The sequence below is a fragment of the Mesocricetus auratus genome, unplaced genomic scaffold (assembly GCF_017639785.1).
Source record: "Mesocricetus auratus isolate SY011 unplaced genomic scaffold, BCM_Maur_2.0 Super-Scaffold_4256, whole genome shotgun sequence".
NCBI lineage: Eukaryota > Metazoa > Chordata > Mammalia > Rodentia > Cricetidae > Mesocricetus > Mesocricetus auratus.
Window position 1 is genome coordinate 90,958,033 of NW_024429182.1, and position 15,530 is coordinate 90,973,562.

Below are 15,530 nucleotides of genomic sequence, written 5' to 3' on the forward strand. Positions count from 1 at the left end.
ATTCTGTTGCAGGATTTGTTTTTTGAAACTGCTATTTGAGGGTGGTGGCACACGCCTTTAATCCTAGCATTCAGGAGGCAGAGGCAGGCAGATCTCTGTGAGTTTGAGACCAGTCTGGTCTACAGAGCAAGCTCCAGAACAGCCAAGACTACACAGAGAAACCCTGTCTTGAAAAGACAAATACATAAAATTGTTGTTTGAGTTACCAACTTGAGTTGCATAATACAAATGAATTTTTTTATTAGGATTGAGCAGAATTTCAAAGAACTTCTGACAGGCCTTAAACATCCTTCTGTCACTTGTTCTATGTATTTATGAAAAGTTGAGAGTCTCAGCACTAACAATTATAAAATCTTGATAAACTCTGAAAAAAGTTTAAGATGCTTTAACTACCTCCTGTGGAATGAACTATTCAACCAAGAGTTGATTTTTCTTGTAAAAATCTAGCCTTGGGGAAAATTCAGCCCCCCAATTTTGTTAACACCATGGCAAGATGGAGAAAGAGGTTGCTATAAACTTGTCTACAGTGCAAACTGAGGAAATGGGAGTTACAGCCTAGAGGAAGAGCACTAGAGTGACTGCATGTCTAATTTAACATGTCTCCTGAGCGGCTACCCTGAGCCTCCCAGAACCAAGTGTTTGCAGGGTGAGGCTGACTGCAGCCTATCATGCCCTCTCCATACCGGAGACTGAAGTTAATGCTAAGTTAATGGTGTCTTATATATCCTCAGTTCTTTCTTTTTGTTGTTGTTTGGTTTGTTTGTTTGTTTTTAAGTTTTGAGACAGAGACTTACTAAGTTGCCTAAATTGACCTTAAACTCACTCTGTAGCCCAGACAGGCCTTGAACTTTTGATCCTCCTGCCTCAACCCCCTAAACAGCTGGGATTCTGGCAGGTACCACCAGCCCTGACTTTTATATTTTAAACACTTCAGCTGTCAAAACATCAAGTTATCTGGAAGTGACCTGAGGCCCAGGAAGGAATCATGGAAGGTGTCACTGTGTGCCTACTTGAGCATATTGCTTGGAATGGAGGGTGGTGTGGTGATGTGAGCTGATTTTTCTCACATTCCTACCTTACACCGGCTCCTAATACCAACAAATGTGTCTTCGTTGGAGATAGCTGAGGTAAGGGAGATAATCCAGTATGCTTGAGGTCTTCACTGAAAGGGGAAACTGAACTCAGGATCATGCGTAGAGAGGGTAGATGATGTAAAGAGAAAAACTAAGGAGAAGGGCAGAAGCTCTCTGTTCCCCAACAGGCCTCCGAAAAACCACACCTGGCCCATCCCTTGACTTTGGATTCTCAGCCCCCTCTACCTAGACAGTCTGTGGTCTTCCATTATTGTGGCCCTAGCTGACAGGCATCTGGCTCTCTCAGACTGAAACGAGAGTTTACTTTTGCCATTGGCAAGAGTGGAAAAGGAAACCAAGGTTCTGAAGTGCATTGTGAAGAATCCTTGTATCTGGACTTCTCATTCTGTCTCCCATAGAGTCTTGTCCTGGAGCATGACAGGCTGCAGTCAGCCCCACCCTGCAAACACTTGGTTCTGGGAGGCACAAGGTGATTTAAATGATTTAAGATGCAGAGGGATCCCTGTCATGAATAGGAAATCTGGAGGCGAGTATGTGCCCCATCCCTACAGGGCCAACCTCGGAGGCTCAGAGTTGGAGCGGTGCCAGAGTCACATGACACAAAAGCCTGAATATGTTGCTATCCAGGACGGAGTCAGCCCGTCCTAGCCGATGCCCGGTGTTTGCCATCCAGACGAGCAAGAGGCACTGTCTAGCTCGAGGAGAAGTTGGGCATCTCACTCCTGGTGGGTTCCCCCTCCCCGGAAAGGCGCGCGGGGCAGGAAGGAATCCAGGGTTGGAGGCGATATCTGAGCAGGACTCGTGGGCGGTTTCCCAGCTGGTAGGGGGGATGTTGGGCCTCTGGGCCAGAGAACTGGGCAGCAGCGGACCTTTCCGGAACAGGTCAGGATATGAACAAACTGGCCTGGTTAGGGAAATGGGCGGAGCTGAGGGCTGTTGTGGGGAGATGGGCCACACCTCTGGCAGGTGGGTATTTGCCTCCTTTGCTGGCCCTGGAAGGTGCTGTCCCCAAGCCACTCACTTCTCCACTACATCAGCCGGTCGGAAGTGAGTGGGAAGTCTCAGGAGAGGTAAGCCCTGTCTCCAGCCCTGCTGCTAGCCACAACCACCTGGCAAGGACAGCACAGTTCTTTCTCAGGCAGTGTGTTATAACTAATGCCCTCACTCCTCCCCAACCACTGCATCTTTGGCTGTAGCCAGGATGGAGGCAGGTGGCTAAGAAGGGCTTGAAGCCCTCTGGGGCGGGCGTCCTCTCTGTCCTCTGGCCCTCACAGGCAGCCTTTTGTGTTAATACCTTCCCCCCTGCTAGTCATTTGAGACATAACTTGGAGCTGCCTAGCCCAACATGGGTGAGATCTGAGGTCTGTACTCTTGTCTGCTAGGACCACTCCCTACTGTTGGCCTTTGGTGTCGTCGGGGCCACTGGAGAAAATGAGCTCAAAGAAGAAAGAGCACATCACCTTACAGGACCCTGAAGCCAAGTACCCCCTGCCCTTGATTGAGAAGGAGGTAGTGGGTCACCTAAACCTTCTTGTTAGGTGAAAGGGGGGAGGAGGGGGGAATGCTGCCTGGGAAGGTGGGGTGAGCAGTGACCTCAGGGCCAAATGGAGTGCCTTTCTAAGTATCTGGCCTACTCTCAAAGCTCCTAGAGAGCCAAAAGAACCTGTTTGTTTTGTTTTGTTTTGATTTTTAACTAGCAAATCAACCACGACACCCGAAGGTTCCGCTTTGGACTGCCCTCACCCGACCATATCTTAGGGCTCCCTGTAGGTGAGCAGTTTTTGGTGACATTTCCAGGTCTGGGTCTTTGGGATGTTCAGTTCTTATTAGCAATGGATTCCTGTTCTCATGGGATATGAAGGATACACTGATATAATCCTGGACCACATGAATGGAGGGTGATAGGCAGATAAACTTGAAGATACTGTCTTCATTGTTCCACTTGGACTGTCATAAAAGTAGTATCTTGAGGAACACTGAAGAGTTGGAAGGGCTAAGATCTCATTAAAGTCTCCTGCCCATGAAATTTAAGGCCAATACCTCAATCAACCTCACTGACCTTCCATCTTATAAACCAGTATTTCCCAGGCCTGTCAGTCTACTTCAGGTACAGCGAGGGTAAAATGATTGATAGATATGAAAGTTCAGAAACTGCATAGCATTATGCATGGATGAAAAGAGCAGATATCCCTCAGAGTCAAAGCCCAAAATGTGTGGGCAGTCACTAGTGACGCAGATGCCCTAAATGGATAGATAGTCTGAGGGGGCCTGAGAGACACATAAGGAAACCAGCCATAGCTGTCCTCCTCAGATTCTGAGTCGTTCGGCTTCCATTTCCATCGATAACAACTCTAGACAGTGAGTTCACTCTCCTCCGGTAGAAAACCTAAGGGACAGGTGTGGGGCAGAGAAGCCTTGCTGCTTGCCTCCTAGTGGACGGACAGTCTGATTGATGGCCAAATTTCAAAGAAAGCCATGGCTTCAACTCTGACAAGTGGTGCAATTATAACACAAGGAAGCCTGCTGGGCCCCCAAGCCTGCCTGCTGTCCTTCACTCCTCTGTTCATGAGTGCTGTCCCTGGGCCTTCCATTCCTCTCCGTCAGCCGGTCACCATCCTGCTTGGGAGGCCAGCACAAGTCACCTGAGAAACAGAATTTGTCGACTTCTCTGACCCACCCTCCCTTCAGCCCCAGTGGAAGCAGTATGGTCAGTGTGACGAGGCTGTGTAGTGGCCTCAAGAGTCTGACAGTAAAACGGCTGACGCCTCACAGTTCAGCTGAAGCGAAGATGGTTAGAGGTGGGGTCCTGGGTTGGGAGCACAGCTTCATTCTGTGCGGGGACTCAGTGACTGACTTCCTAGGTCCTCAGTGTCAAGTGAGATCTTGGAAGGAAGCTGATGCTTCAGGCCTGTGTTCTCAAGTGTCCCTGGTGTCCAATCAGGTGATGGCTATTAAGTTTGCACCTCATCTATGTACTCCTCAAAGACCGAGATGTATATTGCTTAACACCTTGAAGTAGGCTCTGTCTGTCCTGAAGCACCCCACTCCCCTGCTTCCTTTCTACCTCTTCATCTGTCTCTCAGTTTCCATCTCTACCTGTTTCTAATTTCCCAGTGCTTGATTTCTACTCCATCTGAACGTGCCTGGAGCTTTCTTTGTCTCTAGCCTTTAGCATCCCTTGATGCAGCTGCTCCCCTTCATACTAATCGCCTTGGTCTCTGAAGTCTGGACTTCAATCTGGCTCATTATCTGACTTTGGGCTAGAATCTTGACTCATAGGTCCTTGACCCTCCAGGTCTATCGAATTCTACTCTGGACAGGCAAAGACACAATGTAAATGTCCCTGCTGCTTCTCAGCAAAACCAATGGTCAGGATGGCACACATTGCTGCTTTATTTGAAACAGAATTATCTAGCTCTTAGGACCCTGAAGCACCATAAGGCTAAGCACTGTTCTCTGCTGAGACACAGATGGGGTACTGGTAGCTCCCTCCCAGACTTCGAGTTAGGAAGAAAAAAAATTCCATGAAGACTATAGTTTTCTTTAAATGGAAAAAAATCTTTTCTGATCTGTGAGACAAGGCCTTGCACTTAGCCTAGAATGGCCTGCAACTTACAGTCCAGGTTATTTTTGAACTCAAGTCAATCCTGTCTCTGATGCCCAAGGGCTAGGATTATAGGTGTGAACCTCCACACCTGGCTCCTTTCTGTTGTTTTTCAGTATTCATTTTCACCTTTAATTAAGTATTACTCTAAAAGTTATAGTGTGATCATAGCTGGGCAAGTATCATCAAAGTGAACCTTTGGTAGAGTTCTGAGTTCTATTTGACTATTAACATATATACATACAATATATATTTTGTAGGTAACTATGTCCATCTCTTGGCCCAAATTAAGGATGAATTGGTGATCAGGGCTTACACTCCTGTCTCTAGTGATGATGATCAAGGCTTTGTGGACTTCATTATAAAGGTAAAGAATGACCACCTTAACCAGCTATCTGGAACCCCCAGGTATCCTTTAGTGTGGTAGAATGGAGAGCAGTACTTTTTCTCTGAGGGAACTTATGGCCTGGACAGTGCTTTCCAATAGTCTCATTGATCAGCAATGCTACACTTAATCCTGTAGTATCTGAATGGATTGCTGTGCTCAGTTTAATTGTCAACTTGACACAACCTAGAAATTACCTGAGAAGAGTCTCAGTGAGGGACTGTCTATACCAGGTTTGTCTGTGGAAATATAAAAAGACCCAGCCCACTGTAGGTGACACCATTCCCTAGGCAGAAGACCCTGAACCATGTAAGTATAGAGAATGAACCAAGCACTACTAGGCCTGCATGCATTAATTTCTGTTGGATGTGATGTGGTGAGCTGCTTCAGTTCCTGCCTTGACTTCCCTGCAACAATGGACTTTAACCTGGAACTGTAAGCTAAAATAAACTCTTTCTCCCTAAGTAGTCTTGTTGGGGGATTTTACTGTAGGAACAGAAACGAAACTAAAACAGTTGTTCACAGTGAGTGTGACAGTGTTTACTTGCATGACTTCTGATAGCAAATGTACTTTCCAGCTGTGCACAACTGTAGCCAAGGGCTTGGAAGCGTAAAGACCTGTGCTTGTTTTTCAGATATACTTCAAAAATGTGCACCCCAAGTATCCTGAAGGAGGAAAGATGACTCAGTACTTAGAGAACATGAAAATTGGGGATACCATTCTTTTTCGGGGGCCAACAGGGCGCCTGTTCTATCATAATCCAGGTACCAGGTGCTGTTCAGTGGGGTCTCACAGTTGGGCAATTCCTCTCATAGTTTGGAGAATCCTGCAGTGATCTTACTATGACCTTCCTCAGCTCTGGGGCACATGGGCTTGTACTTCAAGTCTTCACACATTCATTCATGTGACTGCATATATGCTGACTTCTGTCACTGCTCACATTTATTTCACAAACTTGTATGCTTCATCTAGAATGGTCTCTGGCACAGAAACACGAAAGGTGCCTGCTGACAGTGGAGGGAGTCCACACTGATTGGTTCATCCAGATTCTCCATTTACTCACTCACTCACCATTGTGGAGGAGACTCTGCAAGGCTCCAAGTTCATTTCGTCTTGCTTAAGACAAGGCCCAGCTATCCCATGGGATGCCTAGCCTCGGTTTCTACTCTGTACACTGCTGACCAGTGAAGCTACTGTGTCTGATTCTCTTGCTTGGAATGCTGCAACATTAGCTTGACTTGCCTCCTAAGAGTCAGAAATCTTTTGTAGGTATCCAGACAAAGGCTGTAGAAGTCAGAACCATTCTCTATGTTTCTAGGTTCCCTTATAGTCAAAACAGACAAAACGAGTGAGCCTGAAAAAAAACTGGTTCATCACCTGGGGATGATTGCTGGGGGCACAGGTAAGGTCTCTGGGTTCCTCTAAGACCATTCTAACTTGGGAAGATTTGACCTGATGAGAGGTGGTAGTAGGAATGTGGTGTCAGATACCAAGTCTGACCCTGTTACCAGCATAGTGGCTCCCTAGAAGCCATGCTAGCCTCTCTCATGACGCCAGGCTGGGCAGGCTTTGCTTGACGGTTTCCACATGGTGGGAGATCCAATTCCAGCCTGACTCTCTAAATCCCTTGAGAATGAACCCTCAGGGAGACACATAGGTGTTAGACACCATCACGGGTAGGGTTAATACTATCACGTTTACCGGCTGTTAATTCTATTACAGAAGCGAGGACATGACCTAACTCACAGAACACTCATTTTCCATAGGAAGATAAAAAGGACTGAGCATAAGGCTCAGTTGGTAGAATATTTGCCTAGCACACATGGCCCTGGTTTCCCCCAGAATCACACAAAAACAGGCATGGTAGCACATGCCTGTAATCCCACTTGAGATGGTCAGAAGTGATATATGCAACCCTGTCTCAAAAAGGAAGGGGGTTCTTTGACCTACTACACTAGAAAGGAACACCAAGATGAAGGTACTTCTCTACTTTGGGTTTGGGGGAACAGAGGGGAATATGGTAGAATCAGGGTCAAATGAAATTGCTAGTCCATTAATGGCCAGGAACTGGGGCATTGAAGATGGGAGCAAGCTGGCCACTCCACTGTTTTCCAGGCATCACGCCCATGCTGCAGCTCATTCGCCACATCACCAAGAGCAGCAATGATGGGACCAGGATGTCCCTCCTCTTTGCCAATCAGGTCAGTTCTGCAGTCAGCCCAGAGCTTGCCACAGTAGCACGGAATGTTCCCTGAGTTGGGGCTTTATATGAATTCATTCCCCTCCGACTGTCTGGGGACATGCTGCTTGGGTGCCTTGGGCTGTGGGAGGCTTAGTGGGCTCTGCAAGTCTGCTGGCAGCTGAAGAAGCCAAGGCCAGGCCTGTTCTGTTTGTTCTGCTTAACTCTTACATCTTCCCTTCAGACCCACTCCACACTGAACATGCATACTCCTTAATTCCCAGTTCTATTTTTCTGAGTATTAAATAATGGGTGTTCCTGATGGACATTCTGAGAGATTCAAAAGAATACTTTTTCTTTTGTCTTTCCCCCCATATGTGCTGTATACTTATATATGATATATTCATATATACACACATATCTATATATTATATACTTAGTATCATATAGGCATCTTCTCCTCACTAACTTTAATTCACACTAGAATCAAAGTAATGTTTTCCTAAAATTTCATTCAGGTTCTTTCCATATTTTGCCATAAACAAAGTAATTATGAGTAACTGGGCCTGACCTGATAAACTTTATTTTCTGAAACAATGTCAGAAGCAGTATTACTGGGACAAAAGCCATGGGGGTGGGGGGGTTGATGAGCCAGGCCTCAGCATTTTCTTGGAGCCTTGTGCCCCATTTCTCAGAAGCAAACGTGGACCATTTTCCTCTTCTTTACATCACCAGCACCACTCTCCCCTGCGTCCTTAGAGAAGGCCACCCTGTACTAAACCTGCTAGGCCTGATCTTGGGATGCAGGGAAATGAGCGGGGACTTTTGCATGCAGACAGTGATCTGTGCAGACAGTCCTTCCAGCTAGAGGGCAGCCATGCTGGTGGCACCTCTAAGTCACCCTTCAGCCCCACCAGCTCTTCGTATTGATAGAGAGAGCATATAGTATGCAGGAGGAACAGGGCGCTGTCTGCCCTGGCATCTGGCAAGCTCTCCAGCTAGGACAGTGGCATGTTGGTTTTTCCTGGAGGGGCCTTTGCAACGTTGCTTCTTTTCTAGACAGAAGAGGACATCTTGCTGAGAAAGGAACTGGAAGAAATCGCCACGACTCACCTTCACCAGTTCAACCTGTGGTACACCCTGGACAGGCCTCCCGACAGTACGTTCCATGTTACTCTCTCTCTTATTCTGAGTCAGCTCCGCCCTTGGCACTCCTACAGACCAGTCTCTCGCTTGTATGCTCGCTTTGCCTTTAAATTTACTTCAAGAGATTAAGTCTTGGGGCTCTTGGTCTATACAGGGCATGCAAGTATCTGATGGGAGATTTGGAACAGCAGTTTGTAAAGGGGAGTCAAGGACAGCTGCAGAACACCTCCACACATTGCACTGAGTATAGACACCGAGCCACCAGGCTACTTGAACACCTGCCCTCCACAATCAACACATTGCACCTAATATGGTCACTGGCCCCTTATCCTCTCGCATTGCTCATGGCTACTCTGCCTCTCACTGCCAATCTCTTCTGGATAATAGTGAGCCTTCATATGCTCCTGCAGCCTCAGCTAGCACCCAGGAACCACCTGGTACATCACCTGCTTCCCTGTTCTATACCTGTGTTGGCACAGATCAAGCTGTCCAGCAGAGGGTGCTGCCTGACTCCACAAACACTCCACTGTACTAATGTGACCTCCTCACCCACCCCTACCTAACAACCTCACCCTACTCAGTGCTTACAGCAGAGACATCATCCTGAGTTTGAGTACAAGGCTTGACCCTGGAATCTGGAGTAAATGCTGCAGATGCCTGGAACCCCCTATGTGGGTTTCTTGGATCTACTGTGGGAACCATCAATGCAGAGTTCTCTGCTTTTGTAGAGCAGCCTGGTCTCTAGCATCAGGGCAAATACAGAACCACGCCTCTTTCTTGCTCTGCTTCATTTCAGGCTGGAAGTACAGCTCAGGATTTGTTACTGCTGACATGATCAAGGAGCACCTCCCTCCCCCTGGGAAGGCCACGCTCATCCTGGTGTGTGGTCCACCACCTATGATCCAGGAAGCAGTTCGCCCCAGCCTGGAGCAGCTCGGCTATACCAAGGACATGATTTTTACCTATTAACCCCTCCCCTGTCTTTTGCGGCCCCCTCTCTGTTTCAGAATGAGTTTGACTTCACTGTTTTTAACTACTATTTGCAAAGTACCTCGCCACGTACCCTTGGGCATGGTGCTGTTCTCTTGAGTGTGGACTTGAGAAGAGTTCAAAGGACTTAAGACAAGGTGGTATTTAAGCTTCCAGGCTTGGAGGCTGGAAATGAGGCTTCTTTCTCCATGGTTTAGTATAATAAACTGGACTGCTCTGCATTTAGCTCACAGTGTGTGGACATGTAGGGAACACACTGGGCAGCCAGAACTTGCCTGGGTAGAATGCCAGCAGGATCCAAACCAGGTTCCACCAACTCCCACTTACCACTCATGAACATCTTTACATTTCTCTGCTTTGAAGGTCAGACTCACAGAGGGCAAAGGCTTGTGTGTTTTCCCTTCCCATGTGGGACACTTTGAGACACAAATAGGATTAAAAAAAACTGTTACGTGAGGGCAGCAAATTCATAGAAGGTAGACTCCTTACTCCCTCCATTTTGTACAACAGATGGAGATATAGGGAAATATTGTATTTTAGCATCCTCTAGGTGTCAGACTCCACGTTAGAACTGGGCCAAGGTTTGACTTCACTGTTAGACAGAAGTTTCTGACCATTTCCAGCAGCTTTGCCTCAAATCCCATCATTCAACCTACATGATACAAGGGACATGTATCGTCATGTTCATGGCAAGAGTAACACACTGCTGCTCTGCTACCTCTGTGGGCAAGCCCACTCCAACTTGTTTTCGTATATCCTTCCTAACAGGCCAGAGAGTCTGTGAAGCTTTTGTTCTTTAAGTCACACAGGAGGAAACAGACACAGTAGTTACAAGTTCCCAAGTCATTCAGACAGAGGGTAGCAGAGTTGCCTTTAAACCTAGATCTGTTTAATTCCAAGTCTGTTCCCCTTTCTTAAAAACTAGCACAGTAGCAGTCGTATTAGAATTCACTGCCTCACTGCGGGGTTGGTTACCAGATGTGCACATGTGAGGGGGGGGTGCACAAAAGAAAAAGAGGAACGTGGCCCTGGAGGCTCTGCTGTACCCTTGAATGTCACCCACAGGGGGCCAAACAGTCTCAGAATAGCCTGAAAGGGACACTCCCACTTTGACCCATGAACTAGTGTCTCCTTGGGGAAAGCCCAACTCAGGGGAAACACTCTTGCCCACTTCCACTAAACTGCCTGGTCTGGCATTAAGCTCACTCTGTAGCCCACGTCATCTATGAACCCATAGTCCTCCTGCCTCAGCCTCCCAACCATCAGAAGCTAAGATTACAGGCATGCGCCTCCAGGCCCAGCTGCAAAGCCTTTTCCCGTTGGACTCATCTCAACCTCACTGGACTTTTCCTTCCTTCTGCTCTGACCTTGCTTTCCAGCCTAATGGTTCTCAACTGGGGAAGGGGTGACTTCATCCTCCAGGGGACATTTGACAAAGTCTGAAGACATTTTGGCTTGTCTAACGGGGGTTGTGGGGGTTCGAATGACATTTGCAGGGAAGACCAAGGAGACTACAAAAGTAGTACATCAACTGAAGCCCACTTAGGCCACACAGACTACAGTGGTTCAGCGGGCTTATGCAGAGAGCACGAGCTCGTGGAAAGATGGCTCATAACCCCGAAATAGACCGTGAACACCTCAGAGGCAAAGGCGGACAGCACCAAGAGGGCAGAGTTGATTTGGAACCAGAGTAAATAATCAATGGGGCGAAGCAAGACCTATCAGTGGGGTCCCAAAGGCTGGTGAGATGCTGGCAAAGGGCTGGCAGGCCCCTCTGTGGACACTCTGATTAAGGAATTCAAAGCAGAGCAGGGACAAGGTGACAGGTGTGGGGAACCTCTGGCAGGGACCCCTAGGAAGGTGAGGGGTCAGGTAGGAAATTATGGGTAGCAACCTGATAACAACAAATCAGGAACTAGAACAACCATAGCTAGGAAAGGAATAAGGATTGTTTCAGATGGGACAGAAAAAAAAAAGTTTGAATTTGAAGACTGTCCACTAGGGGGAGGTATCTGACCAGACACTACTTAAGGCAGGTGAGGGAAAGTGTGTCATTGCCACTGTAGGTATCTTGAGAACACTCCTGCTCAGACACCCACTGCAGAAGCAGGTGGAAGAAAGCTGCTGGAGGATCAAGAGAGGAGGCCTGGGTCTCACAGCCAGGATCCCCGAATGAAAATACATACTTCTATGAAGCAGCCCCCAGAGGATCCCCTGCGCCCAGCCACCTCATGATGCTCAGAACAGTTTGCACACTTTTTCCAAACAGAAGCTTTTATGAACTAACAGTCTTTGCTCTGCATTGACATCTCCCTTCCCTTTCTCCCACAGTGTCTGCAGTTTGTATAGAAAAGTACAAAAGGTAGAAAGGCTGTAGTGGAAAGAAAGCATTGGCCACACCGAGGAACACAAGGACACTTCTAGATCCCTGTCTCACCCCTCTGCTTTTGCTCCTGCCAGCACCTATATCCGAGGTGCCCCAAAGAACCCCATCTAGGTTCTGTAGATGGCTCTGTGCCAACTCCCCACTGAGGCAAACACTCAGGTCCCGCATGTGCCTCCCTGGGCTCTCAGTCATGAAGAATGTCATCCGTAGTCATCAGTGTCAGGGACAGTCAGGTGAGTCATTCAGGAGTTGGTCCTCGCTCAGTAGAGTCTGTAAGAACATAGCCAATAGGGCAGTTTAACAGTTCATAGGCCAAGGCCACCCTGCAGCGTGGGAGTGGCCCATATCTAACACCACTGACCTACACAGTTGTGGTGACCCAGGGAGCCTGAGCATTGAACCCTGAACAGACAGTAATGTTAAGATAAAAACGGGGTGAGGGCGAAGCTTGGTTCCACAAGTACACAAGCACTTGCTTTGCTTGCACAATGACCTAGGTTCAATCCCCATCACCAGCACACACATACACACAAGATAAAACTAGGCCTTTCGTCTTAGAGATAAACTTACTATTTTAAGACCACCAAGGGTTTGTTAGAGATCACAGACCAAGACTGTACAGACTTTCCCCTGCGTAAGCCAAGAGACCAAGACTGTTGTATTAGGGTGGTCTTGCTTAGAAATGACTCTTCCGCCTTGCCTTTAGACAGTTTTCTAAACGGCCATGGGTGGCCATTTCTTGCTACCTCTGGTCTTCCCATGTGATTTACAAGAGGGCCATCATTAGTTCTGCTTTACAGATAACCAAGGCCAGTCTCAGAGGGACAATGGCACACTTACTTATGCTCCTAGAGTTAGTAAAAGGCAAAGGACTTGAACCACTCCTACCCATCCCCCCTCTCAAAAAATGTGTGGTTCTTTCATTGGGACCAAGCTGCCTCCCTATAGACTGGTTTGTATTCCTGGCACGGCAGGCCCCCCTAGCTTGCAGAAGATATTCACAATGTCGGAGGAGTGGTGGGACTGCATGTTTCTCCTGTGCCAAGAAGGCAGGACAGTGTTCACTGGGCTTACAAGTGAGCTTTGATGTGGCTGGACAGCTGACCCACAACTGCTTGGGAACCAGCTTATTATTACCAGATCTAAGACCAGGAAAGGCTCCAGCACCTTGTTATGTTCAGGCTGACTCTGATGAAAGGCCTGTGGAGCCTGTGGTGACTCAGAGCCCAACAACATGCCAATGGAGGAGGTCTTTCAGCTGCTGTGTGCCTCGGGGCTGGCTCAGACTCTGACCCGTTATCAAGCACCATTCTTTCCTCTCATCTGATCATGACCACCACCACACCAAGCTTCCTGGGCTTCACTCGCCATACCGCTAGGAAGGGGATCGGAATCCTACCGTGAGGCGATGGATGTCTTGGGAGAGGAGCCCTATCTGTGTCATGGTGCCTTCAGAAGGTGCCATCTGTAAAACGGGCAGCAGCCTGGTCAGCACATAGGGATGAAGTCTATGCTTTGCAGAGACAGCAGCATGCACAGCCCCTTCTACTCAGGCCTGCCCCCTGCAGGACATTCTTCCCTAGAGCATGGGCATGGTGTGACAGCTGGTGAGAAGCATGCAGTCGGGCAGAAAAGCTCCTGCACTACATGCATGCGCCCTGCTGAAGACACACTCAGCATCTGCACTCTGTGTGGAGAAACCCGGGCACAGGCAGAGCTCATCAGAAGCAGCCTCCTGCACATGTCCAGTGGTCCAGCTATTTCACAGGGATGGAAGCCTCCAGACTACTACTGCACAGAGGATCATTTCCAGACACAGGACCCCAGCTATCAGTACTGTGGTCTAAGAGCACATCATCTGGAGACTGCTGCCTCTCCATAGCACAGGCGCTTCCTTCTCTTGCCTTCCTCCTCCTTGGGTACTGATGGCCTACCGGATGCTGCAGACTTGAAGGCATCAAGGGCAACCCCTTGTAGCAGGGAAAACTCAGGTCCACTAAAGGAATAAGAGTTACATGAGGCCACACAGAGATTCAGCAGCAGTGAAATTCCATGCAAGGTCTGAAAACAGATACATGCAGTCCCTTACTGAGACATAACCAACAGGGCACAAAACCTGGCCTGACCTGCTCTACAACAGCATTGGCCATTCAGTGACCCTGGGTGCCAGAATCAAATACTACTATTGCCATCTGGCAAGCTTGTGCCACTTCTCCCACTAGCTGGAATTGAGGGGAGTAGTAGCCTTGGGTAACAGACCATGGCTGAATCTTCCATGTGTATTAATAGCCAAATTCTACATCTGAGGCAGAATCAGAATGCTGTAATAGTCCAGTGGTCCCGCCTTCACTTCCAGATGTTGGTAACCCTGCTGTTTTCTGTAGATGAAGCCCACTGGACCCAGAAGTCAAACACTGTCCAGTCCCAAACTGGAATTTCCTGGCCAGCTCAGACTGGCAGAGTACACACCCCTGTCCCTGGTCAGTCTCCGGTCAGACACAGCCCATCTGGTGGGCCCATTACCAACTAGTCAGTGTCTAAAGCAGGACAGCAGCTCTGTTTCTGCTCTTCCGGGAGACAAAAGGGGGCTAGATGTAAAAAGCAGAGTCTTTCCAGAAAGGCTGTCTGTTCATCTCCTCACCCTTCATTGTGAGGCTCATGCTGCTGAGATGGAAAACAACCCAGGGTCTGTGTGACAGATGTAACCTCTAGCCAGCGTGTGTGTGACACCCAACCTGCTTCACAGAGGGACATGAGGCCCAAGACAGCAGGGCCACAGACTCCTCTAACAGATGCCCCATTCCCTTGGTTAAATCCTAAGCTATAGGCCCTGGGGTGCTATAGTTGGCATCGCTCTACCTGTAGCCACGTCAGGCTTTCTTCCTCCAGCCAAATTAAAGATGCTTCATACTCTCTACATAAATATTGTTTTTTATTACCAGAAAGAAATGGACACCCACAGTAAGGTACAATCAAACCATGTTACCACCATGGCCCATGGGCCTAAGGCACTTGGAATACTTCCCTCAAATGGAGCACAGGGGCAGTGTCTGAGAGCTGAGCCTCTTGGGATTGCCCAGGATCTCTGGGCCTGCCAGCTGAAATACGGATATTAAGAATGGCTAACTATGTACAGGTATCTTCATGTGATTTCCCCTCCGTCCACATTTGGCTATAGCCCCCAACATCTGTCCCCTTTGCAGCCGTGTAACTCATTACCCGGACCGTCTTTATGGTGTGTAGAGACCAGCCCCAAGGGACACAGTTGCTTTTTCCTGCACAGCATGCACAAGGACAGCGGTGAAGTGCAGTTATATGGAGACACACGGTGTTACAGCAAGCTCTCCGTGCACAAAGAAGGCAGATGACGGGCATCAGCTTATCTGTCCCACCTGGTCTAGCCCATCTAGTTCATGATTATCAAGGGGACTGAGACCCCTACAGACACCATAGACCCTGTGGCTGTCATTGGCCGCATCGCCAGGCTCCATGGGGCAAATGTAATCCGTAGATTCATCAAACTTCTTTTTTCTCATGTTTCCAAAATGTGAAAATCCAAGTTTCCTGGGCTGAAACAGCAAATGCAAGATGATGAGAAGGAGCTCCCAGGTCAGGGTGCAGATGTGACTGGCAAGGCATTTGGGAGCTAGCTCAGGAGTAAAGAAATGAAAGTGCTTGCTTGTGGGAAACAGGGTTTTTGATAACATATTCTATGCTGAAACAAAGCCAACAGATAAATACCCTT

The 15,530-nt window shown here is 48.2% G+C and overlaps 2 protein-coding genes across 12 annotated transcripts in view; one reads left to right on the forward strand and one right to left on the reverse strand.

Annotated features, from left to right (window-relative positions):
- Nucleotides 1-1,718: 1,718 nt before the first annotated feature.
- Nucleotides 1,719-9,620, forward strand: LOC101828647 (NADH-cytochrome b5 reductase 2). Of its 3 annotated transcripts, none has more exons than XM_040756797.1 (9): nucleotides 1,719-1,819; nucleotides 2,477-2,603; nucleotides 2,792-2,864; nucleotides 4,959-5,065; nucleotides 5,719-5,848; nucleotides 6,403-6,486; nucleotides 7,200-7,285; nucleotides 8,323-8,422; nucleotides 9,206-9,620. In XM_040756797.1, exons 1-9 carry the CDS (start codon nucleotides 1,746-1,748, stop codon nucleotides 9,376-9,378), a joined length of 954 nt encoding a protein of 317 aa, XP_040612731.1. In that variant the 5' UTR covers nucleotides 1,719-1,745; the 3' UTR covers nucleotides 9,379-9,620. The 3 variants fall into 3 exon arrangements, with proteins under 3 accessions (XP_040612731.1, XP_040612732.1, XP_040612735.1); XM_040756798.1 differs by lacking the exon at nucleotides 1,719-1,819 and adding an exon at nucleotides 1,861-1,976; XM_040756801.1 differs by lacking the exon at nucleotides 1,719-1,819 and adding an exon at nucleotides 2,034-2,164.
- A 5,080-nt stretch (nucleotides 9,621-14,700) lies between these two features.
- Nucleotides 14,701-15,530, reverse strand: part of Ppfibp2 (PPFIA binding protein 2) — a 139,705-nt gene continuing 138,875 nt past the window's right edge. For all 9 annotated transcript variants that reach the window (XM_040756744.1, XM_040756740.1, XM_040756749.1 and 6 more), the window contains one exon: nucleotides 14,701-15,354. In XM_040756744.1, coding sequence (XP_040612678.1) covers nucleotides 15,160-15,354 — 195 coding nt within the window. In that variant the 3' untranslated portion in view covers nucleotides 14,701-15,159. The remainder of the gene's footprint in view (nucleotides 15,355-15,530) is intronic.